General features: G+C 44.1%; 1 protein-coding gene across 4 annotated transcripts in view; it reads left to right on the forward strand.

Annotated features, from left to right (window-relative positions):
* Nucleotides 1–26117, forward strand: part of dpp6a (dipeptidyl-peptidase 6a) — a 142699-nt gene that overhangs the window by 37236 nt on the left and 79346 nt on the right. Inside the window, exon 1 of one of the 4 annotated variants that reach the window (XM_049005956.1) lies at nt 6690–7570. The exons of 2 other annotated variants lie outside the window; for them this stretch is intronic. In XM_049005956.1, the coding sequence (XP_048861913.1) occupies nt 7379–7570 (192 nt within the window). In that variant the 5' untranslated portion in view covers nt 6690–7378. Of the gene's footprint in view, nt 1–6689; nt 7571–24226; nt 24465–26117 lie in introns of those variants that run through there. One more of the 4 variants, XM_049005957.1, reaches the window with a different exon arrangement.

A 26117-nucleotide genomic window follows, 5' to 3' on the forward strand; every position in this document is an offset into this window, starting at 1 on the left:
TCAGCATGACCGGTTTGGTGGTGGGTCAGTGATGGTCTGGGGAGGCATATCCATGGAGAGACACACAGACCTCTACAGGCTAGACAACGGCACCTTGATTGCCATTAGGTATCAGGATGAAATCTTTGGACCCATTGTCAGACCCTATGCTGGTGCAGCGGGTCCTGGGTTCCTCCTGGTGCACAACAGTGCCCGGCCTCATGTGGCGAGAGTATGCAGGTTTCTGGAGGATGAAGGAGTTGATACCAGTGACCCCCACGTTCACCAGACCTAAATCCAATAGAACACCTCTGGGACATTATGTTTCGGTCCATCCGACCCTGCCAGGTTGCACCTCAGACTGTCCAGGAGCTCAGTGATGCCCTGGTCCAGATCTGGGAGGAAATCCCCCAGGACACCATCCGTCGTCTCATTTGGAACATGCCCCGACATTGTCAGGCATGCATATGGGGGGCATACAAACTACTGGCTATGATTTTGAATTGCCACAATGAAATTTCAGCAAAATGAACTACCCTGCTGCATCATTTTTTACGTTGTTTTTCGCGGTGTCTTTAAATTAAGCCCTCTTTAGGCTGATAATTTTCTTTTCCATCAAATGATGTGGTATCCATTACCCAGTCTATATCGGTATAGATATCCAGCATGATTTTTTTCCCATTGAGATCTGATGTGTTTTCACAGTGTTCCTTTAATTTTTTGAGCAGTATATATCTTTTCTGGCCCAGTCTGATATCATTTTTGAGTATAAGGTTGGGGAATGATCACAAAGAATGTGACTGTGCATGCTCAAGATGAGTTTCCCACTGAGTTTCACACATTAGCAGGCCTGTTTTCTTGTCGTACAGCCAAACACAAGCAGGCTCTGGTGCCCTTCACCCAAACATTCGTAGATGACGCAATGTGATGGCTTTGCCCCCGGTTGCACTTCGAACACGTGGTAAAGGTTCCTGTTCTGAGTAGTCCTTAACCAGGATAACAAAGATAATGATGGTCATTTGGATAGGGATGCATAGCTTCTGGTTTGATTGTGCATCTTTCCACTTTTGTATGTTGTAAACCACCCTGGTTAAAGTCCATGGTCTCCACATTCAAATGCAGTGTTGTACATAAAGAGAGGGTTGGCCCCAACATCCAGTCGTACAATGGCACAAACGAGGCTCAAAATGGCCAACGGAAATATCCTGAAAACCAGACTGATAAACAACCATATTTTTTAGAAGTGATTTTCTGAAAACGTATTCTCGTGATTTCCTCCCACAAGGATGATAAATCCAGTATTTGTATGAACATACTCAGAAACTACAGGATTTCAGGTGTGATTAGAATCTGGTTTGGCCAGAAGGTGCCAGGAGGTGTTAATGGATTCACACCCTTCTGTTCAGCAGCCATGGCTGCTATTCCATGGCTGATGAGTGTCTGAGACAGGTGGATGGAGGTTGAGATCCCTGATGCTGTTGTCAATACGGTATGGGATGTTCCAGGGGTGGAGAACCAGCATAAGAAGGCATCCAGCCCATCTGGCTCTGTGGGTACTGCCTACACCCTGCTTGTCTTCTGGAAGTTTGCTTCTTTAGATCAGAATTATTTCATTACATTTATTTAGCAGAGAGGAAAGCAGGGACACGGACTCATAAACCAAAGGTGGCATATTCAGGACTGATGAGGCTCTACCTGTCAAGCTGTTGTGCCTTTGACTTGAGCAGAATTATATTTTGATCCCTACAAGTGCGCAGTAATGACGTTGTTTACCATTATCTCTGATATTTTAATTATCTGATCCTTATACATTCAGGCAGGTCCTCATCTCTGAAGTTGTCATGTCATGTTGATTAATCCCAGAATCCTCTGTAATTTAATTAAGCTGCAACTGACTTCCGCCCTCCTGGAAAAAATTTTGGCCAGAAGCAGCTATAAAATGTCTGTGTGTGAGCTCAGCAGGTCAGGTGACGCGCATTCTGGCTGGCTGTTTACGCAGATCTTCAGTCCAGCTCCTTCCCCTGATTATTAAAAACCATGCATGTCCTGGTTTTCATCACAGCCCATTCTCATGGCCTGAATGAGCTCATTTAACTATTAATCATATTAATATATAACTGAACTCATTGCTACTCAGTCTGGGTCAGGACATGTTCATCATTATATTTTTTGTTAATATCCATCTTAAAAGAATTACGTTGCACTTGTGGTTGAAATGAGAGACTTAATGGATTTGCGGTTATCAGGACCAGAGATGGATAAAGGTACAATTACAGACCCTGCAGAGTGTTACGAATGAAGACCTATCACATGAGACAAGGGTGATTTCAGTTTGAAGGGTTAGGTTTGTATGCTTGAAGAAAAGTCACATCCTTTCCATTGCACATCTGCACTGGGTTACAAAGACAGCTCAAAACATCGTAGGACCTCTTTCAGTCCAGCCACTCAGCATCATTCGAGATCCGGCCCACCCAGCACACCACTGTTTTGTTGTTATTATTTTAATTTCTCATTACCGCTTAAAATGTTCATTATAACACCTTATTTGTCATCATCTGTAATTATTGCATGTTATGTCTTGTTTGTGACTAGTACACCTTATAGTTGTTGTGTCCCTGCCTTGGACGTGTTACATCAGGGAATGCCATTATAATTTCGTTGGTTGTTGTTCTCAGCAATTCAGTGACAACAAAGTCTTATCTTATATCTCATTAGATATTTATGCATTATTTTTAAATATGCTTTTCGGTAAATTAATCTATGCAAACAAATTCTGTTGTATCATCCACTAGATGCCAGTGTTGAATCATTTTTGCTGAATGTTTTTAAGCCACAGATTTGCATGTTGATTGAATTCATTTGAATGTTTGAAAGGTTTGTGTTGCACTGTGTCGATTTTCAGGATTTCTGTGTTTTCTTAAGAATGCCTCTGCATCATTTCTGGGATAAAAATGAATATGAGGGGAAAAAAGTGATTAAAAAACACAAAAAAATATGCATCACTGCAGAAAGTCGGTTCAGCTAAAAGCGCCAGCTGAACCACATGACAGAGGGGAATAAATGCTGATGCTAACATGTGCTGCGCTCACATAATGAATTCTGTGTGTGAATGGGATTGGTAAACTCTGGGAAGTCCATGTAAGTGGAGCCACCGTGTTGGCACTTAGTGTTCAAGGAAGGTGATAAATCCCGAAGAGTAAGGCTGGCCCTAACCTGACACGAATGAGCATGAAAGCGCTGACTAGCTCCAGCTAGCCAAAGTCACGTGGCCCCTGCTCTGCTAATTATGAATTCTAAACGAATGCCACTGTCTTCCCACCGCCCCCATGCAAAATGGAGCTTCATCCTTGGCACTGAGACGCGCCGCCTGCTAATCGATAGCACTGTGCTGGATTAATTATATTGCTTAGATGATGCTGCTGAATTATCAAGTGGACCAAAATATTTAATTTCTCTGCGCGTCTGGTCTGTGGGGGACGCAGGGTGAGTTTCAGCCATGACTTTGTTATTGAGGTTGCTCACCTTCAAAAATGACCCCTACCTACCTTCTGTGCCTTTCCAGGCTGGGGATAAGTTAACCTTGGCCAAAACATACATCCATGTGTCAAATGATGGATTTAACACCCCTCCCCCACCCACCCTGTAAGCCGATACCAATCAGGATGCAGCGGTGTCTGGCAGGTTGTCATTAGCATTATAATGGGTCTTCGGTTTGCATGTGCAAACTATTCATTTCAAGTTTACAGTTTATTTCTCAGGACAAATTGACTCCCTTCCCTCTGGATGATTTAGAAAGTATTCAACATACCAGGAAAGTAAAATTACCAGATAATTGTTTTGTGAGAACATTCAGGGGAATACTGAGGCAATTTTATTCGATAGGTTTCTGTTTCCAGTTAAGTAATTTCATGTGGTTCAAATACTTTTTATTTTATGCCAAGATTTTTGGTCAAATTATACTAACAATAATACTGATTACCTATTTAGTAGAACAATGATAATTGTAGAGCAGATCAAGTACACAGAAATCTTAGTTATAAGGAATCTGTATGCCTGAGTTCCTGGTAGAAATCAATATATGACAAACACAAAATGCTAGTTTTCAGAGGACAGCTTTACCTTGTAGCAGAGACAAACTCTTGGGATGCTTGCTGCCTGTTATACCTTGAAGAAACGGCATTCTACCCGAATAGCCCCTCAGGAACCTCCGCAGGTCCGCGGCTCAATCCTCCATGTGCCCTTGATCCTGCAGGTGCCTTTAATCTTTTGGTTTGACCTCCCTCGATATCGGTGCTCTGTGATGCTGACACCCTTGTCAGCTTGTCAGAGGTTGAATCAAATATAAATAAATTTTCTGTTGCCTTTAATCAAATATATATCCCCATCGCAAACAAAAGCCAAACAAAGAGACAAGTCACATTTTCTTAAGTCTTCAACCCACTAGTCAAGCTCGATGGGGGCTGACACATAACTGAAACTGAGGATGGGCATAAGTGTCACCCTCTTTCTCACATTTAATTCTCTTCTATTGACTTGGCTTGATGTAATCTATAGGCTGCTTGCTCCCACAGATGTACCTGACCTGTGCTTAGGGTTGGCTACTGAGATGATCTGTATGTAGGCTACTGGACCTTATTGTAATGCAGATTTCAGTGCCTCACTTCGGTGCCCGAGCTGTTGATTGAAATTCACTCTATGGACAGAAGCGTTGGAACATATGGCCATTACACCCAGATGTAATAGGAACTTTCATGACATCCCATTCCATATCCATAAGCACCGATATTGAGTCGGCCCACGTTTTGCAGCTGTCACTCTTTTGTTCATCATTTTTTATATACAGTATTATCATTATATATTATATTTTGGAGCGTGTCCATAAAAATCTTTGCTTATTTATCCAGAAGAGCATTTGTGAGGTCAAGCACTGATGTTGGACGTGAAGGCCTGGCTCCCAGTCTCAGTTCTAGTTTATTATCCCAGAGTTGTTTGATGGAGTTGAGGTCAGGGTCCAGGTCCAGGATCCAGGCTCCAGACCCCGAATAAGGGGTTTCAGAAAATGATGGATGGATGGGAGGGACCATCTCAAATTTATCTACAGTATATTTATATATTTAAGGTGTTTAAATCTGCTCTGCTCCATAAGCCCTCCCACATCTCATTTCCTCCTCCTTAAATGGCCTGATTCCTCCATTACTCATGTCCATTCAGGAAGGTCATGTTCTTATTAGTTTTTTGCTGTTTGTTGATGGCTTAGAGGCCCTCGTTCTTGAAATGCAGTCTGTGATAGCACATCGGAAATAGCTGGGGACTGCTACCGATTTGGTTCTCATTTTTGTGCTGATTATTTTAATTTTACTTATTTATGTAGAATTGATTTTAGATACGCAACTTTGTAGAAGCCTAGTGACAGACCAAAGCTATCAGCTAGATGGACCCAGTGTTCTTAGTCACATTGTAAGTGCATTTGAGGCCCTTTCAGATGAACATAACCTTCACCACTCTAACTCTTGTACTTAGTAAACTAAAATGCTACCATATACCATGCTAAAATACGACCATATATGCAGTAAATGCATCTAGATGTTTATTCCATGTCAGGTAAGGGGTGAGCTCTGCTGCTAAGGCCTTTGTGTGATGACAGGACACAAAAAAGCTCTCACAAATAATGCTGGGTAAATGATGTTCCTCTACCCTAAACTTTCGGTGACCCCTCAGCTCTTCCTCCAAGACCCTGCACTGTTTGTGCAGCTCTGAGAGCTGCTAAGTGGAATAATCAGTCGCCTTCCTGCCATCCTGTTCCCTGATCAGGCTTAATTTCCAGTAATATTCTTTATCTGCACTCTTCAGACTTGCTGCAGTGCTGTAGTCTTTATGACCTACAATTAAATAGTGATATTTTTTTCATAATGCTATCGGCTTAAGAGCATCTGTAATTTGTGTTTATGGTTTTGGTTGAAATGACCGTCATATTTTTGAAGCTGTAATTCAGACTGACGGGAGGGGGGGCAATACTTAAGAAACTGGGCATGTTCTCCAAAAGGTGCAGGCGACCGCCTAAATTGCTTATAAAAAATGGGCGGTTTTTAAAAAATGGTTTAAAATTGCAGCAGATTAGCTGGGTTGGGGGGGGGGGGGGTAAAGGGGGTGTGCAGACGAATGTTATCTTTCTTCAGCTCACCGAAGATCTCAGTCATGCTGTAACAATATGAATTATATGAACATGCGTTATCTGTGCTGTTGTACATTCTCCCTCGTAAAAACTATTGGTCTACATAATAACACATTTTATAAAGATATATTTGAATTTTGCAATTTATTCACGTAAACACGGAGACACTTGTTTTATTAGTCTGAGTGAGGTCAGGTTTTAATAGAAGGTACTTTTGTAGTCAGCCCACTAATTATTTAAAAAGATAACGAAAGATGTAAGTAGGCGATTTAGAGGATTATTATCCTTCGGGGTGTTTCTCTTAGTGTGGTTACATATACCTATATAGTGTGGTTTGCGGCACGTTGGCATTATTTATTATCAGTATTTACTGAAGTTTATGCGCTGTTCGCCAGCATTATTCTTCTTCCATACTTTAAAACTTGGACGCTGTGTGCGCGATGGCCGCAGGGCGGCGTCCTCACCCACCTTATCGCATCTGCAGCGCCGGAGCAGGACGAAAAGCAAGTGAACTAGGAACAGAAACCCCGCGGACCCCCGGGGCGCTCCGACGCCGGGATTATCAGCTTCCTATTATTGCTTTATAGTGCGAATCAGGGGAGGGGGATTCGCCCACCTTCCGGACGGTCGATGAGTCGTGGAGGAGAGCGTCAAGATGCCGGCTTCGCATCGGGGTCACTTTGCGTGTAGAGAGAGTGAAACCATAGTATTTAACCTCGTTCATCGTCAGTTCCGGGTCCTGGTCGGTAGCTGCATCGAACTACCTTCTTCTTACTCTTATTCCAGTTCTTCTACCACAGCAGGACTCTCTCTCTGCGCAACTTGCACTTGATCTTTAAAGTAAATTGTCGTCGCTTCGCGCTGAGAGCCGGATTCCTATCCCCCTCCTCCCTCTAAACGGAGGACCAGCAACGTGCTTTGAATGTCGAGCAGACTTCAACTAATACTGACTTCCCTGTTAATGCTGGTTTGCATCGTCCGGCGCGCTGACCTGCAAACTCGGCGGATGGGATTTTCGAGACGATTTTTCACGCATTTACGCGCTTCGATCGCATTAAATCATCCAGGGACCGCAGTTTCGTTACCAGTTGCTTCTTTTGGCACCTCTTTTATTTCCTTCCTACGATCAGTGAAAGAAACGTAAGGGTATGAAGTCCTGATATAAACGCCGTGTGACAAATTGGCGGTCTTTTGTCTCGGCGTGTTTACCATTTCGGGGGTAAACTCATGGCTGCTCTCTATCAAAGATTTACCGGGAAGATTAACACCAACAGATCCTTCCCAGCTCCACCTGAGGCCAGCCATCTGCTTGGCGGAAATCGAGCCGATGAGGACGGAGCAAGACCGAACTCGGGCCCCTCACAGGGCGATCGCCCCCGGCTCCCCTGTCGACGGCGGGGGGAACGTGAAGATGAGGATGTAAGGCAAATTAATGTCCTCCTCTTGTTAACCCCCCCGTGTCCTGTGTTTGCAGACAGGTGGAGTTGTGTTGTGGTTTGCATTGAGGATATGATGTGTGCCTGTGCTTGTGATGTTCACATTACTCAGAGCATGGCATGTGTAGTATTTACATGCACCGCTGCGTGCAAGTATGTACCTGCATCCGTAATTAATACGTACACCTGGGAGCTTTGTAGTAAATTTCTCCATTGCATTTTCGCATAATTAAAAATGTTTTCATCAACTGCGTCAGAAATGCAGTTTTCTCTGTTGTCACTTAAACGGATGTGTCAGCCATCCTTGTCGGTTCGGTATTTCCTAGGATTTGGCGAGTCATTTAAAAAAGTACAGGCGATAAATCAAAGAGATGGGTGCCAGATCCAGCCCACGCCAGGTATTATTAGATTAGTCATTTTCTGGAGGGATTTATGGACATCACCGCTCAGTCTTGGACTCACTCTACTCCTCATGTTTTTTTGCCGTTTTCTTAAAGTTACAGGAGTTTAGTCAAGGTGTTTTATTCATGGGGGGGGGGGACACTGGCTTAAAACTAATATTTTATGTTAAATGTGGAGGGGTCCAAACGAATAATTATGAAATGTGAGGAGGACACGTTCATCTCAGATTTAATGGCGGCGACACCCATGGTAGACGTGCTGTTAATTATTGGTTTTGATTAACTTTCGTATATTTATCCGACACTACACTAATTTATTTTCTTCTGTCTGATGTTGAAAGAACGTAATTCAACTAGTGGCACAGCGCTGAGTGAAAAATTGCTAACATAGGCATTTTTTGTTAGCAATTTTTTCCTCTCTAAAAGTTTGCAGCCATAAACGTCCATATTTTCAAAATATCGAAAAATACGTAATATTAATCCACAAAACACGTGAGACGCCACTTTGAGAATAAACGCTTCTTTCATTGTTCCCATTTGTAACCAACCTGAATACTGCTGGTAATTTATGTAAGTGAGCTTATTAACTGTCCAATATATATGTTCAAATGTATATGTTTTCTTGTAAGTTTCAACTTTAAGTGAATTTTCACACTATTTTTTTACTTTATGCGTTCCCGCAGGTTGAAAATAAATCGGCGGGCGGGTTTATTAACGCCTCCAGTTTCTTTATATGAATAAATGACACCAGTTCTTTTACAGGCCTGGCCTGCCTTGCTTATTTATGTGGTAGTAGTATTAGTCCTTAAACGCTGACGTGCCGTGTCCTTATTTCCCGGCTTTTAATGCCAGCCGTCGCCGCAGATTTTAAGGTTTTACAGTGCACTGACCCGGTTTCAGCTCCCCTTCCGTTTTATGTGACACAGCGAATAAAATTCCGAATCGGTATAGACTGCGCTAAAAATACAATTTAATACGGCACTGAGAGTGCGCCAATAAATCATTAAAATTGCCGCGTATATTCCCTAATAGTTACGAGGATTTTCTCCCATCCCTGCCTTATGAAGCATGGAGCTCTGTCCAGGGTGCTGAAATCCTCCTACAAACAAAGGGCAAATTAAGACGAATATGAGTCCCCAGAATGTGCTGTCCACACAAACACGGTAACTAGTTGCACTGCTGATGGACACTCTTTTAAGCATAAAGAGAATGGTTAGAGCACCTTCACATTATTTAATGTCGACTGGGAGGAAATCGTTAACCTTAAAGCTCCTGTCTGACATCTGTTTTATCTGACATCTTTCTCTCTGGCTGATGCTTTATGGCCAAAATGATTATTGTAATTCATCATCAATAAAAATCAAATACATTTTATATCCATTGCCCCTGGTTACAACTCTACCTGCAAGCACAGTATGAGGGCTGTAGGTTTTACTACTGAGACCTCTGAATGTTGGCGTTTCTCTAACAGTCAGGCTGTGTCCGTGTGTTGTGCTGAATATATTACCATGGGGACAGATGAAGGTCGTAATATGGACTTTGTTGTCTGTGCTGTTATATGGGGTTCAGGGTTCTTGCTTGAGGAAGGTGGAGCCTCCGTTTTGCATGTTTGGGATGTGACCATGTTTCTTCCTCCTGTGTTTCCACTTGAGTTTATTTAATGTCAGCTTCAGTCATGCTCAGTTCTTCGTTCTTGCCCAGTCATAAATTTTTGCACCTTGCTAGTTTGCTGATATTATGTATAGTTTACAGTGGCCTGCCTGTTGCAAGATTCTGTTAGCACCTTCCAGCCGCAAATGATCCTGTGTTCCGTTTTTCCAGTGATTTAGGGCGTTCACCAAAATGATAAATTGTTAGAGGAACATTAAAGTGAGGAACAGCGTTGCTTTGGGTGACGTGTTACCTGTCATCACAGCCGTGGCACATATCGACTCAGTCTTGATTGATTCATCTGAAGAGCACAAAACTGCAGCAGGGACAGACCGGGAAACATCAGTTCAGTTCTTACTAATGATCTGTTTTGCAGAAAAGTGTCGGAGACTCTTTCATGTTGCGGTGTACTGGAGGTGAATGTGTTTGGTGTGACCTGGACATTGATAGATACATTAGATTTGGTGTTGTGAGGAAGATTGGCTGTGTGACGAAAGTAAGATGCAAGAGAGGCAGAACTGAAAATCACTTCCTTGTACTGTCAGCTTCAGCCTTTTTGTTGCTGTAAATGCTTTTTTTGCACCTTTTGGTGTTATAGGTAGAATTCAATACAAACGGCCTTAATTAGCTGTCAGTGGCCTTCAGGTTGAAGCGGTTAAAAGCACCCTTTGACCATTAATCCTCTGTTGATGTGGAATCCTCTGTTGATGTTGATGTGTTGACTTTCCCGCGGTGTCGACCCCGAGGATGGAGAGATTCGCACATCTTCATTTCTGAACCGTTTTGATTAGGTTTCCTCCTCCAGGTCCCAGCTGCTTTCACAATGGGGTGAAGGTTTGTCACTGGATCCTGCCCCTTTATTAAATCTCCTTATGGATGGGGATTTTAGTTGTGTGGGTTAATATCAGCAAAATATACAGTTATGACCTTGGACACAATATGCTTTAAGCCGCTATTTGTCTATTCAGATGAAGCCTCTCCTTTTCTGTCTTTAATCCAGTCTGATCCCCTAATTTAGCCTCTGTTGCCGCCCTGTGAAAGGTAGGAACTGAAGTGGAACCAGTCTTTTATGAGCGATTGTGTTCACCCGTAATTGATATTTACACAACAGTGGCTTGGCTCGTGGGTGAGCCCTTGTCACACAGTGGGCAGGAACACGGGAAAGTCCGAGTGGGTGTTGTGTGTAGTGAGGGCTGCTGGATGCCTGTTTTGAGGCTTTGGGGAGCTGCCCTAAGGGAGAGAACTCTTTTCTCCTTAAGGGTGGCTTGAGCGCTGGCCTGTAAAATATTGTTAAGATGGGATATTTTTGGTATAAAGTGCTATATGCCTCACCATTGGGAGCTTGGAGGAGAAAAGTAAGGATAACCAATGTCAGCGATCAGGCCAGTTTTGACCCCATCATGCCACCATATTCATACGCTCCACTGTAGCATTGTGGGTGATATCATGGGATAATGTTTTTGATCAGTAACTTTCCATCATTCGTCCAGCATTTCAGGTTGACAGAATAGCCAGTGAAGAGATGTGAATTCAGCTTGACATATGGGGTAATGCCTGCGATTAGATGTGCGGCATTTACTGGGGTGAAAAATGAACCATCCAGGTCCGTGTTCCATTCCAAACCTCATTGTTTTTATAGAGATTTATTACCCTGAGGTCTTCAAAGCTGTTGTCTTTTCGTGCCCCCTGTCCAACCTACGGCCATATTAATGATGTTGATGTACGTCTGTGGGCTCTGTTGCCCAGGCTTTGCAGGGGCAATTTTAAACGGCATTGATAATGCACCCAGTGCCTTTACTGAACATGTTGGATGGCATTAGCATGCATTATGTTCACTGGGGGGGGTGCTTTGCCTGGCCGTGTGTCGGCAGTCATGCATATGCAAATGACCATAATGCAGCTGGAAAATATGGGCTGTTTAATATTTGACCCTGCAAAAATATGGGAAAATGACTAATATAATAAGACTGTGTGAAGCCAGCTAATGTAGGGATGAAGAAGTTTGATGGACGTTAGCTTTGACTTTGTCATGATAAGTATATTTAAACCTTATCTAGAAATCCTTTTTTTTTAAACACAACCAATAGGGACCATGATTTTTTGAGCACCTCGATGTTTTGTTTATGTCTTTATGTAATGTGTATATACAAACGCTCCTCTACTTATGATTGAGATACGTTCCAGATGGCCATTCGTAACTTGGAATGTTCGTAAGTCGTTATTCAGCATCATTATGAGGATATACGCAAGTACAAAGAACTAGGATGATGGAAGTACGCACGCTATGCTGCTACGCGGCGGGAGTAGCAGCCAGAAGTCGTACTAGGCGGGATTGGCGCGCAGAAAAAAAAAATTGATGTTGCAGACAGGAAACGGGAGCCCAAGGAACACAATTTGGACTTATAGTCCTCTTCGTTCGTATGTCTGAAAGTTCGTAAGTTGAAAGTTCGTAAGTAGAGGAGCGTCTGTATAATTATTTTATATTGGTAATTTTAAAACAAAAATTTGTATCCCTAAGAGCAGAAACTTGAAATCCTCTTGCCTGCTGTTTTATGTCTTTTTGTCCTCTTACCACACAGCAAAATTAATTCTGATGTGAAATTTCAATAGTTTGACTTAGCAATTATTCATTTTCCAAGTTCATGAAGGACAGCATACTCCAAAATCTGGAATCGGTATTTAAATGCGTTAAATGATCCATATTTGTTTACTAAGATTTATGAAAATGGCTTGTGCAAAAAAAAAAAAAATGCTGTGTCGTGAGCATTCATGTAGATGTCTGTGCCATTCACACCCTCCACGATGACACATATATTACATCTGCAGTCATAAGGCTTCTTCACCCGGATTTGGACGGATGACGTTCTTTTTGTTACTGAGGTACATCCTAAGGAATTTGGGGGTTTGAATATTGACCCTGAGTCGACTAAAATAGGGCAGCTAATTGGACTTCTGAATATTCCAAACAAACAAACAGCCTGGCTTCCCCAAGGCCACTGAAGGTTGACATTATGAAGTGGGAACATCTGCTGATATGGGAGCCGAAATAGCTTCTACTTTCTGGGAGCAATCACTGCAAAGCTCTGTCCTTCTTGGCAGACGCCATGCTCCAACAGTGGGAAAAATAAAGTGACAGAGTGAGTTCTGTTTTTCACTCAATTCGCTGGTACACTGAGAAAGATGCCGGTTAGATGTCTCCCACCAGACCTCTCAGCATCTCCACGCACTCTGTCAGTATCTTTCTGAACTTGTCATTTCCGACACTGTCAGGCATCTCTGGTTGCATCTCTGAGACTCTCCACATTGACTTGTCAGACTTGGGGCTCAGGGTTTGTCTCCCGGTAAGGATGTCGGGGAAATTGCAGGTTGTGCTGCGATGTGCTCAGCATGTACGCCAAGCAGATGGACTGTGTTTGGACGAAAGTGCTTTTATTTTCTGTGGCCAGCTGAGAGCGATTCTGCTGGGTCGACGGTTCTAATGGGGCTATTTTTTACTCAAACCGGGACTTGCTCTTAATTCCTGAGCAGCATGCTGCATTTGTGCGGCGATTTCCGCCCAAATACCACCTTGCCTGCATGTCTTCCCCTGCCCCAAATGGGGAGGGGCTCTAACAGCTCCGCCCGTGACTCGTGCACCACTGAGTTTTTCCATTAGGCAACTGTTGCAGCTGCCCTAGCCCAGATGTCAACAAAGTAGCCTTACTCGGTTTGTCGTCTTAGTATTATGCAAATAAAAATAAAAAACAACAGTGTCAGAATCAGATAATACTTTATTGATTCCATATATAAAAGGCTAAAATGAATGTAAAATGCAAATGTAAATTAAAGTTGTTATAAAATTGTTTTTATACAGTATATTATGTTATATTTTATTAGGGTAATGATACCACTTCTCATGATACCTGTGCTAATACTGCTACTAAAATGCACATGTTTTTTTGAGTGCGCCTTTTGAAAGTGAGCTTTGGCAGTTAGCGAACGGCTCTTGCTGCCTGCTGATTAACTGCTTAGCCTAAAGGGGGGAGAAAAGGACAACAGCAATTAGAATTGGCTTCTTGTCCTGCGTATCGATGGTGAAAACGGCATTTGCCACTTCACGGCACGCCCACTGTCGTCGGAAGGCAGCCGGGATATGTAACCGGCAGCGAAGCTGAAGGCAGCAGGAGGCTGGCGGAGCCGTTATTATCTGACCGCTTTCCAATTATCACGCTGGAAGCTGTGAAATTTCTGCTCGCCCTCGTCTGTGGAAACACCTAAGTTTAATCCCACCATGTGGAGAGGCGAGAGGACAGAGCGAGTTCGGTGGGTGTAGGCTGATGAATAGCTCGGGGCTTTTACTGCTGCTTACAGAGGAGTGGGTTCCATTGGTGGAGATGCCCCTGCTGGGAGGCGTTCAGTTCCAGGTCATTTGCTCTAGGTGGTATTGTGATTGAGATATGGCTCTCATCTGTGTGTCATTCTGAAGGAACACACTACCTATGAACTGAATTTAAAGCAAGTGATGTTTTTATAAGAACCGAGAGCTTGATCCAGCTCCTCTTCTTGGAAACGCAGGTCGTAAAGTTAGTTACAGTCTGGGCAGGATGCCAGCGCATCGCAGTACACATGTGTTGACACACGGTGAGTGGTTTGTGGTCATTGAGGTGATTAGATTATGGGGACTAAGTAGGGGGGGCAAGAAAACCGAGAGATGTATGGGAACCACACACACACACACACACACTCACTCACACACACACACACACACACACACACACACACACACACACACACACACACACAAACAGTGCCAGATCCAAACCAACTGGACGGAATACTGAAATACTGAACAGCCCACCACATATAGACAGATTAAGCTCACTTGTTCTCAGCAAACTGCCCATCAAATTCTTTCAGACTCTGGAGGGTGCTTTTCTGATAAGATCCTCATTGCTCTCTCTATTCCGAAACCCTGCAAACGTCTCCCTTTTTTGTTTATGACAGCATCGAAGTGATGATCAATTTCTGTGACGTGCTTTTAGCCATTTCGGCGGCATGCATGTGAACTGGGGTCTGTGTGAGGCATGAGACGAGTCCAGCGGGACAGATGGAGTGTGATATCCTTCAGCAGAGCCACGGAGAGTCAGAGCAGGTCCGAGAGTTGGACTGGACTTGTTTGACTCACAAGCCATGGAGGGCTCCCTTTGCATGAACCTTCAATTAAGCATGGGATTAGTTCAAGTCCAGTTCCATAGCGTTCTACAGAGGTTATCTATGTGCCACCAGCTACTATAAATTCTAACTTCTGTGCTGCAATGGAAACCACAGAAGAGATGAAAGACAGAACCAGACCCACAACAAAGGCTTTTTTTGTAATGATTTTTCTGGAATTATGGAGTCATCACTTTGCAGGCCCAGAGGTCTATCTATCAGTCCGTTGGCCTAAATTGTTCAGAATGAAGGATTATGAATACACAGTGACGCCAGGCGGATGTACAGCATAGAGGAACAAGACGAGCTGGCCTCCTGCTTCAGGCCTAGCATGACGGCCATCTGCGAGTGAGGTGACCAGAGGCCATCGGTACTGTGTGTCCCAGAGCCATTTCCACTCCTGGCTCCTACTGTGCTCGATTTCTGTAAAAAAAAACGTTTTATATCTGAGGGAAGCAGACCACGTCTGTCTTCTTGTGATGAAGCATGTTTTCTTGTCCAGCAATTAGGCATTTAATCCATAACATGAAGATCACACAGGAGCTCCCCTTCTAGTCACGTCCCCTTTAAATCTCCAAGCAGTTGGCTGTGGCACGTCCCTGCTCTCTGTCTCCTGTTGCTGTCTTCAGCCCTGAAGGTTTTACCCAAATTTTTACTAGCATCTGGATCAAAGTTCCCCCATCCCAACATGTGTCAGTGTTACCCTACAAATAACACAATGCTTTGTTTTCTCTAGTGATGTATACTTCCAGAGGTCCACTGTCCACTGTCACAAAGTAACAACAGGCTTAATTATGTAGCTGGTTAACAGGCGGCTGTAGTATAAATAAGATCCATTGTCCAGAATTATACCTCCCCCCCCATTTCAGCTTGGGTTTTATTTATTTATTTATTTATTTATTTATTTATTTATTTATTTATAACAGGGGTACATGGATGAAAGCAGCTGACCCGTCTTTCTGACTGGTTTGGTTTGTAACCTCCGGTTTGAAATCACACAGCTGTCACTTGTATGGGGATTTTTTTAGTTGGGGGGAGAGGGGGGGTTACTGTTGTTGGGTCAGCCACCCCAATCAGGTCAAGGTAACACATGGGCACCCTGGACTCACTGCTCTCTGCGGTGCCTGCTCCGGCAAGGCCCCCCCCCCCATGTTACCATGGTTTCCAGAGGCAGATTGAGTTGGCCACAGGTGATGAGGATACACAAGCACGTCTGTTAATTTCAAGTATGATCTGAGGGAGTTACGGAAACAAAATATGCAAAGAGGACCATAGAGGACCATAGAGCAAACAAAGCAGGGAAAAATATCAGTATTTTTGGAACAAAATTTACTGCTTTGTTTGTGTCCCTTAAAGCTGATCAGGGAGAGTGACAGGGTGCTGAAATGACTGTTGGGGGATTACCCAGCATTCCCCACAGCATCAGCAGTGCCTTCATGCAGTCAATCATTTCACATTTTATTCTGAGCATAGCCTCCTATCAGCTGGTCTCAAAACCTAATTTCCCCCTTATGCTCTGTCAGACGTTGCACTCTCCCCATTACTTTGTTGTACTTCTTGTTTGGGTCCCCCCACCCTGGCATGAGCCGATGGTGGCGACGTAAAGGTTTGCTGTCATCCATAATCCCACCATCCTGTTAAAAATACCCAAGGTGGCCTGTTGAGCTGTTTTCAAATGACGAGCCTTCAGAGTTCAGAGTGTAGTGAGATGCAATTCCTCTTCTCCAGTTTGGCAAAATGCCGTCCTATTCATCTTCAAGGCCATGCCGTCTTGGGTGAGATGATTGGATTGCTATCCGCCTTTTTTTATTTATCCTGTTTTGTTGTTATTTTACAGTAGCGTGGGTTGGTAAAACAGTATGAATATCTCAGTTTCTGCTTTTGTCTGACTCTGGTCTTGAAGTAGCTGTTGGAAGTTCAAACTAGCTGATTGTGTTTTTTTTTAAGTTCTCTTTTCTTGAAACTGTAACCTACTTCTGCTGAACTTCTCCTCTTCCCTCAGGAACTCACTGAAGGGATGGGCCTTTTCTTTTTTAAGGTGTCATGTAAGCCTATTATAGTAGCTGTATTTTGTTCACCTTCATATTTCGACATGCTCGTCTGCTTTCCTAAATTTCATTTGCTGATGTTTGTCTGTTTTACAGGGAAACTTTCTCTTGTTTCTTTCAACGTAACCATGTACTGACTGTAGTGTCTTTACAGAACCTGTGAAGAACATAAAGTAAATGTAAAAGCAACATATTTCACCCAGTGTGTAGTGAACCTGCAACAGGCGTGACCTCTGCAAAAGTAACATTTGGAGGCAAGACGACCTGTATGTGAATAATCAGGTTTTGTTCCGAGGTTGTGGCTGCCTGCCTGCCCTGCAGTCTGCATGTTCTGCCACTAGGGGCAGTCATGTTTTAGAGCTGGCCAGGGTAGAGTTGGACCACATGTACCCGATGCTGAGAAGTATCCTAGCAGGGGGATTGTGTCTTCTTGTTGTTAATTAAACACTCATATTAAGGTAGTGCTTTTGGGCCTCTTAAAAGCTTCTCTCTCCATGGCTTCTGCCGCCTCAAAACAGCAAACATGAATTCTGGGACAGCTCACTGAGACAGTGTGTATCTTAAGCCTCAGGATGGGCACTCTATGGATTAATTAATTTAATATCCATGCCATGGTTGACCTCATAAAATTCCTACTACCAGCTGCAAATATATCTATATACGTTGAGTGGATGATTGTGAATAATAGAGGTCATGCATGTGAAAATCAGATAATGAACTCAGCAGGTGATGCTGGAATCCGCTCTGAAGGTGGCGCTCTTCTGCTTCTCATCTGTTATTCATTTAAACAAAGCGGGTTTCAGAGAAGATGACGAATGGCTGCTGAAAACTGGCTCTGTGCAGAGATACGAAGTGGAATTGTCTACAGAGCACTTACCACAGTTCATCAACAGAGGGCAGGATTCTCACAGTTTTCCGCGAGCAGGAGATGGCAGCACCTTTATGCAGAGCTGTGAATGGGAAAATGCTAAATGGTGATTGTGACACAGAGATATTAAAACCAAGCTTATGAGATCAGCGCTTCCTGTACCATCTTTGCGGAAAGATTTGTCTTGCATTGTCGTTGTTCCAGGTCATGGACATCCCAGTCAATGAGAGAACTTCAAGGGACCAAACTCTGCTTTTTCCTCACTAACCACAGGTGCAGTTTCACGCTGGTGTAATTTCCTGTCCCGTGGAGTTTACAGCTCTGGCTCTGCACTGACCCTGCTGCCCTTGCTGAGTCCACTGCTAATAGAGCATAGAGGACATTAAATCTTACTGATGCCATTGTCAGAAAAGAATTGATTTATGCGGATCTTTCGCCTACACAAGTCCTTCACTACAAAGAGTCTAATCATAAATAAATCGTCATACATGCTGTGGAAAACCTGATTTTCTATCAATTATCCTATTTTACCAGTTTTCTTTCAGTACATTCCTGTTTTTCTTGGACATGGGTAACTTAGCTGCCCCCCTCCCCCAACTACTGTCACATGCCTGTAAGTTGTACTGCTTGCCCTGAATCTTGCACAGAATCTGACTGAAGCATAGTCAGCCTCTGCTTCCTCTACAAATTCTGTATCCTCACAAATCCCTTCTTCCATTGGCTGGGAGTGTTGAGATTCCTACCCCTTCAGCCCATTTTGTGCACGGTACCTGGTTACAGGGTGGTAAATTGCCCTGAATCCCATGTTGATCCTGGTGGGGTTGGGGGGGGCTTTGGGAGAGTCATGGTAACAAACCCCATAGCTCAACGCTAGACTGGAAGGACAGAACTGGGAGAGTTTCTGTAACTCACACCATTAATGAGGACCTCAGAGAGATCAAATCTGAGGATTGCAGGGTTGAATCTGACTCCACATTGTCCCTGAGGAATACGCACGCTCCCCACTTGCCTGGTTTTTCCTGTGGTGTGTGTGTGTGTGCGTGTGTGTGTGATCATGCCCTACAGTTGACTTTCTTCCCATCTGTGGATGGGCTTCATGTTGTCGGAAGTCTCCCGACCACATCCTGGCTGGTTCATTAAACAGGGGACATGGTCCACAACTGACTCAAAACTCACCAGCTTTGGGGCTCAGCTGGTGACCATCTCAGTCAGAGAACGAGGCCAGAATCCGTGCAGAAGGACCGTGAACCTACAAGCATCACCCCTGAAGCTGTGCTCCTGTTAGCAGCTTACATACTTGGACCCATTCAGTTGCATGGTTCCAACTATGTAAGTTGCTTTGCTTTCGGGAAATGCACCCCAGAGCCTCAAACACAGTGATGATAGCCAATGGTTCCTGATTTTCCAGTTTTGTTCTTTTCACCTGCACCTTGTGAACAGGTTTGTGAGGTGGGGTCTGTTATGCCTGAGAAGAGGACCATCCTGATCTCAGCACAGGCATATTCTCAGCCAGAATGCTGTCAAATGAAGATCAGATCCCTTGCAATTTGGTCCACAGAAAAGGAAGGAGATTTTCGGAACAAAAACCAAAGGGACCTGACAGCTTTGTTTCCCCGGTTTTGCTATCTTGTAAGGACCCCTTGAACGCTTGGTCTTTCATGATCAGTCCATGCCTGGACTTTCAGCGACGCAGCGCCGCATGCACCAGTCACACTTGTAGACTGGAAACACCGATGCACGTAGATGTGGATGCACCGCGAAGTCGAGGCTAGTATTTTAATATTTCACATTTCTGGGACTTGATGCATTTGTTAAGAGAAATGAAATCCTGCAAAAAAACAGTGGACTTTTGAGCTGCCCATAAACTGTAACTCTGGGAGTTTGACATTTCTGTAAATTTTTCAGCTATGTGTCGCAGGGGCTCATGGCTGGGAATTCTGGGAAACCATATGCTCTCAGTTCAAATGGTTAAGCTTCATGTCCTATGAATGTCGTGCTGCCCTATTAAGATAAAATTAATTAAGCATGCAGTTGATTGGTCCTGAGGAAAGGGTAGAATCTGAGACCCGATTAAAGGAGTGGCACAGATGTTTTTGATGGTTTGGCTGACGAACAGGCAGGGAACTTGCTGGCTGTGTAGTGATGCTGCACCCTGCTTAACCTTCAGCTAGCCTTTAGGTTGTGAAGTGTCCAGATGTAGTCTAACCTATGTTTCTGTTTGCAGAGTCTTGTCACACTCCTCTCCAAGCTCCTGCTGTCAGATCAGGTGGGGGGGTGGTCAGAGCCTCCTATCAGAGGAACCCACTCCAGCACCTTCTGAAGGCTGATGCAAGGCCGGTGTGCCATACTTAAACTACAGGCAAAGGCAGACTTAATCAATCAACATCAGAACAGCCTGTTCTCCAGGTCCGATAGCAGGCAGCTTCCACATGCTGGTGTATTTGTTATCCTCACAGCGTGATGCCTTATTCTGCTTTGGTTATCAATTGTGTTGAGGACAAAACTTCCCTGTTGATAGACAGCATTTAAGAACAGTGTTCCCGGAACTGAAATATGGGAGACAGCGAAAAATCTGTTTTTGGGGAACAATTTAAGGCCTTGAACTCAGAAAATGATACTTTTCGGTTATTCTTTTGAAGATTTGAATCTATCCGAAGCTCCAATTTGTTCGGTAATTTTCGACAGGTTTCAGAGTTATTTTATTTTTGCTTTTCCTCAAGTGAAGCAGACTTTCACGGATGCAACCAATCTCGCAATCAACAAGCGCAGCCAAGGCAACGATTTAGCTAATCAGAAGACGTATCTTAATTATCCCACGCTGTATCGCCTTTCCGTTAGTCATGCTTGAATCAGTCGCTGCCTTTATCGTCCCCGTAATTATCGCTCTCAGGATCTCTGTTCTCTGGTGCTCATTGTCTGCTCTGCGTATAAGTTGGCAAATTACAAGCACAAATATGCAATTATAGAGCCCTTACATTAAGGCGCTGGCTCTGGGGTTCTGAAAAAGCTGGGAGTTTCTAATGGCTTTTAGATCCAGCCTCTAGGTGGTTTTGAAGAAGCAGTTAAAAAGATCGTTCGTTCTTGAAAAAAAAAAAATCTGTTAAATTCCTTGTTTTTGGATTCTGCACAGTGTTTAAATAAATTTTTCTGACTTTGTAAACCCTGCCTGTGTACAACAATGCTGTGGACTGTATTTGACTTTTGGTGTGCTTTGCAAGATTGCAGTGTGTGACGGTGTCTGTCTGACGTTTGGCTTTCCCAGGGCTTCGTGTAAACACGTACAGTATACAGGCAGCTTGACGCATGGCCACAAATTCAATTTATGTGCCGGTAAAATGCTCTTCCACGCTTCGTTTGATCCTGGGAGCCGGAGAGCTGTGTGGGCGCAGCGGATAGCAGGAATGTGAGCATAGCCATACAGTGTGCACAATTAAACCTCGGTGGTTCATTTTTACTGCGTCTCTGGTCCGGTGAGGGGTTTTTAAAAGCTTGGCGCTCTCAAATTGATTCTTATCAAAGCGCACTATGAACTTTTGTTCACCTCTCCGTTAATGGAGTGAGAAATCCCAGTTGCCGTGACGCCTGCCTGGTTGAATTTCTGTTCCGTATCGTCGAGCGGTTCCGGCCCATCAGTCAGCAGAGGTGCAGGTCTTGCCTGTGGTTTTGTGTTTAGGAAGTACAGCACTGTGTTTCAGTTCTCTCCCTGAGCCCCCCCTTTCAACCCCCGCCTCAAAAAGCAGTGCTGCACTGATGAAGCAGAACATTACTACATGCCCAGTGATTCTCAGCACTCAGAGAGGCACTCGGGCTGGGGGGCGATGGGGGGGCATGCTCCGGACCTTCTCTTGTGGAACATCTGCCCACTCTGCAGAATCCCTCTATTTGCACTCGAAATTGAGAGACACCATGTAATATATCACCCCTCTCTTGGGGGAGGGTGGGGTGGAGTGGGGTGGGGTATGTGCATGTCACTCAGGTAGTCGGGCCCAAATTGAAAAAGGACACGATTGAATCTTGGTTCTTTCGGGTTTAGGGGGTAAGGAAAGAAGCCGCTATCTCAGGTTTCTGACGCCCTCGCTATCTCTCTGGGTCTGAGGCTGTTTGTTAGCCAGTCTGCTCGTGGCTGCAGGGGAAGGCAAGTGGCCCACAAACTGCCGTTAGCATACAGAAAGTATGTTTATTAATTAGCGATGCAGCATCCCCCCCGTCCTCTGTCAAGGTTATTATTTTGAATTTGGCATTAGTGTATATGCAGATCAGACAACCCCCCATCCCTCCAGTGTTCTCTTTGTTCAAAGACAATAATTCAAGGCAACGAATATTTACCTTTAAATGCACTGTGTGAGTGAATGTGTGTGCGCACCTGTGTTTTGTGCATTAGTAACTCCCCTCATGCCGCGTGCTACCTACAGACTGATTGGGCGGGAAGGTTAATGAATACGGCTGGGCTGGCGATGAATTATGCTTCTGTGGCTCATGCCAGTGAGAGGCTTCTCCTGGGCGATGATGGAAGGATGTTGTTTTTGTGCGAGGAGGGCTAAATATCAAGCTATGATTTCTGATGACATTGAGTGTGGAGTGTTTTCATTACCCCTTGAATATAATGAATGTAGATGGGAATGTAGCACTGTCTGCCATTTCCATTATTATCCAGCATTGGAACATAAGTGATGTTTCAGTCTGTATTCAGTCTACAGGCCTGTCTTTGCCACGGAGTCAGGATTTTCGTTTTGAAAATTCTTTTTTTGCTTTACATATCTATAACTGTGAAATAGAGCATGTAAATGATTTAAAATGCATATTTGCTGAAGTAATGCTAGTTACAATTTCAGGTATGTCACTAAGTGTGGTGAAAACACCAGTCTGATGGTTTTGTCTGCATTCCAGCCTCGGGTCTGCGCCTGACTTCTGTAGGCCGGGCAAAGCTGGGTGACTGCATGCTTCCCATGCCTTCGGTTCAGGTGTGCAGTTTTGACAGATCTGCCTCACCTCCTGTTTTAATGGTATTTCCCTGTTAAAAATTCAAGTGCTTCTCCAACTGTGGCTTCCTGAAGAACAAAACTGCATATTTGCCTCCAGTTCCCCAGGGAGCAGCATTGAAATGCCTCCTAATTTGCATTTTTCAAAAGAAATAACAAACTCTGAGACAAGGGGAACATGGGGCGGTGGCTGGGTGACAGTGCGAATGTACTAACGGGTGGCTTTCCCACGTAAAAATATTAAGGGATAGCTGCACTGATTAGCAAGCACTTTCACCCAGAGCCGATTAAAATGTTTAGAAGAGAGCAGTAGAACTTCTCCTGGGACTTAACCCGATAACCTTCTTTCACCGTGTGCCATCCACTGACATGCTGCCTTCTGAATGTGTAACTAAACACAAATCAGCTTGGCTAAAATAATTCACTATGGATCCTTCTCACAGGGCAGCAGCCTCATAACCGTATGGTGGGGTCCTCATCGCTTTATTAAGTATTATAGTGCTATTAACTGAAGTATTGCAGCAACATTAACATTGGAGGGGTCATAAACCGCCGCTCCCAGAATCACACTCACACTCAGGGACTGTAAAGGCATGTGTCACAACAGAGCTTATTTTTTACCTGTGGGAAATGGTTGACGGGGGGACCACAAACCTCTCTCTGTTTGGCGGAGTCTGAGACTTTATTTATTTGATGTTATGGCTGTCTGGGACTGTGCTTGTCGTCTCAGGGACTGGTGCTGACGAGAGGAGCGAGTGAGAAGTGGTTTTCTGTCGGACTCATGTGAGGACGGTCTTTACCAGCACGTCCCAAGGTCTGACGGGGAAGTCAGTGGGAAGTCAGTTTCATCAGGTCAAAGAGTGAAGAATGGAATGGAATAGTTACAGATTTAAGTCGTGGGAGGCCAGCTGCTCATCTCTGTGTTTGAGTTACAAAGAACTGCGTCAGCTCCTCGGCTGTAGGACAGTGAAATATTTATCAGTAAAATAAATTTTGGAGCGGCTGGGGTCATTATCCAACATGCACACCTTCCCAGAAAAGTGCTCAGCACAAATATCCTCTCTGCCCTAATGATCTGACATGGGGTAGAAGTCATTATCACTGGATTTATTGCAGAGCATGCGGCCTTGTGTCTGGGTGTGTGATTTTGTTTGGGGGGGAGGGGGTCATTAAATCCAGATGGAGGGGCTAATGGGTTGATAAACAAGGCAGCACTGCCCCCACCCAGATCAGTCTGGCATGACATTCAGGGTAGGTACAAGAATTACATTACTCACCTGATAGGTACAGCTTTCTGTTTAAGGCTAATATAGAACTGCAGATCAGGTATACTGGTGCGTATCAGATTAGCTTTAAGCGCAGCGTCTCCATGTCATGTCTAGGCTGTCTGAAGCCTTTCCCCAATAATAAATTCTGCCGCGATTCCAGGGCTTTCACTGGTCCTCAGAGGCTTCTGCCAGGGTGGGGACTCCATCTCCTCCCTAGAAGACATCCCTCAACCCCCTCCACATAAACCAGAACAAGCCTTCCATTACTGTGCCCCTGTGAGGATTACATCTTCCCTTCTCCTGGAGTGCTGTTGTGCTGAGCTGTGAGATGCTGAGTAGTCATTAGCTGCAGCGGTTAAATAGCCGGGGTGCACCCCATCCGCGGCTCTCCTCTGCCCCAGCGCTCTCCGATGCACTACGACCAGTCGAAGCAGAGGATGACCGTCCGTAAGTCAGCTCGAAGGATATGGAGGGTGAGTCTGGCATGTCTCGCTCTTGCCGTGTTTACCCTGACCTTGGGCTCTTGGTAGGATTTGGACCACATTTCTATGCCCGGAGGCATGCGGTGGTGCTGATTTTACCGTGACGTTATGCAACGGTGCGAACTGTAATGTGCATGTATCCTTGCAACTTTATGCACCTTGTCAAGCCTGCAGCTGGTACTGATCATGACATGGCAGCAAGGGGGACAGTTTATCGCTCCCTGGCTTGCATGAGTTCGGAATTTTACTTTAAAATTAACTTGGAACTGACATGTGACATGCGCTCACCTGGGTGACAACGCAGACTTCGTTTATCCATTAAATTGCCTACAAATTACCTTGCACATATATGCTATAATCCAATAAATCTCACTCTGTAGAAATCAGATTGTAGTTACTCTTTCTGATAAAAGTGACGCAAGTTCAGAAATTTTCTGCTTCTCAAGAGGGGTGACCCATCATTGGAATGGACTGACATGTTGTTCTGGATGGGACCGGGGGTCCTGAATGGTCCTGTGTGTTTTAACCCTCTGAGGTCTAGGGGTAGGGAACACACTGTCACTGACTGGGGCATGATCACACGTTTCTTTAAACATCATAAACTTAATTCATGGCCAATAAACGATTTCTTATATGTTTGTTTTGGCACTATACTCATCTTAATTTTAATGTTTATTGTAAATATGTCAGATTTATGTTAAGTTTGTAATCTGAAATCAAAGTATAGACATTGCAAAATGCAGTTTGGAACACTTGCAGAAACATTATAAAAGTACATAGTAAGCAATGGTGGCAGTTTGTTTTGATCCCAGATATCTGATCACCAAAGTCTTGGGTACATGAAGATGACTAAATGGTGCAGTTGCAACATTCAGTTGGATAAATAAATAAGAAAAACCTAACTCATGTCACTATTTCTGGCCTCCTTCCATTGAAATGTAGGAGCTCTCATGTGTATGCATGAGCCATTCACACCTGGTCACATCCTCCCCCTTTTATGGCGCTAATGGGGATGTATCTGGATCGCGTTTCACTGTTGCGTTGTTCATCAAATTACCATGCGAATGCGATTGGAATACGCGGTGATCCCACTATTTAGAATGCAAATAGCGATCTTCAGATGGGGGCGGTACTACACTCCCCTGATGCAGGTAAAACAAAGAAAAGTGACATGGTTTATTTTTTTGCCGATTTAGCCTAATTTTAAAAACTTTAATACTTCCAACAATGGACGTTTTGAAAAGAACACAGATTACGGATTTAGTCAGCGTTTTTTTTTCCATGATTCTACATAAAGATTTCAGCGAGATATAAACTGAAATAGACGTGTAAAATATGCTACATCACAGACGATGCACTCGACCCCAGAGGGTTAAATATGGTACTCTGGTGGTACATAGACTATATAGACCAAGACAGTCACACACCTGTACCTGTTGGGATGGAGCTCATAAATGAAGGTATTCCCAGTCAGGCGCATCAGAATGTCAAACGATGAAGACATTTGGTCCTCCGAAATAGTGGATGTCCTCTCCCAGGAACCCACTAGTCTTTTTTCAGTTGTACTCTCTGCAATTAATGAAGCATATGTTTCATACTTCATTACCTCTCTGATACTTTACATGTTATTCCTGTTTCTCCCTC

Source organism: Brienomyrus brachyistius, chromosome 1 (assembly GCF_023856365.1).
Source record: "Brienomyrus brachyistius isolate T26 chromosome 1, BBRACH_0.4, whole genome shotgun sequence".
Classification (NCBI taxonomy): domain Eukaryota; kingdom Metazoa; phylum Chordata; class Actinopteri; order Osteoglossiformes; family Mormyridae; genus Brienomyrus; species Brienomyrus brachyistius.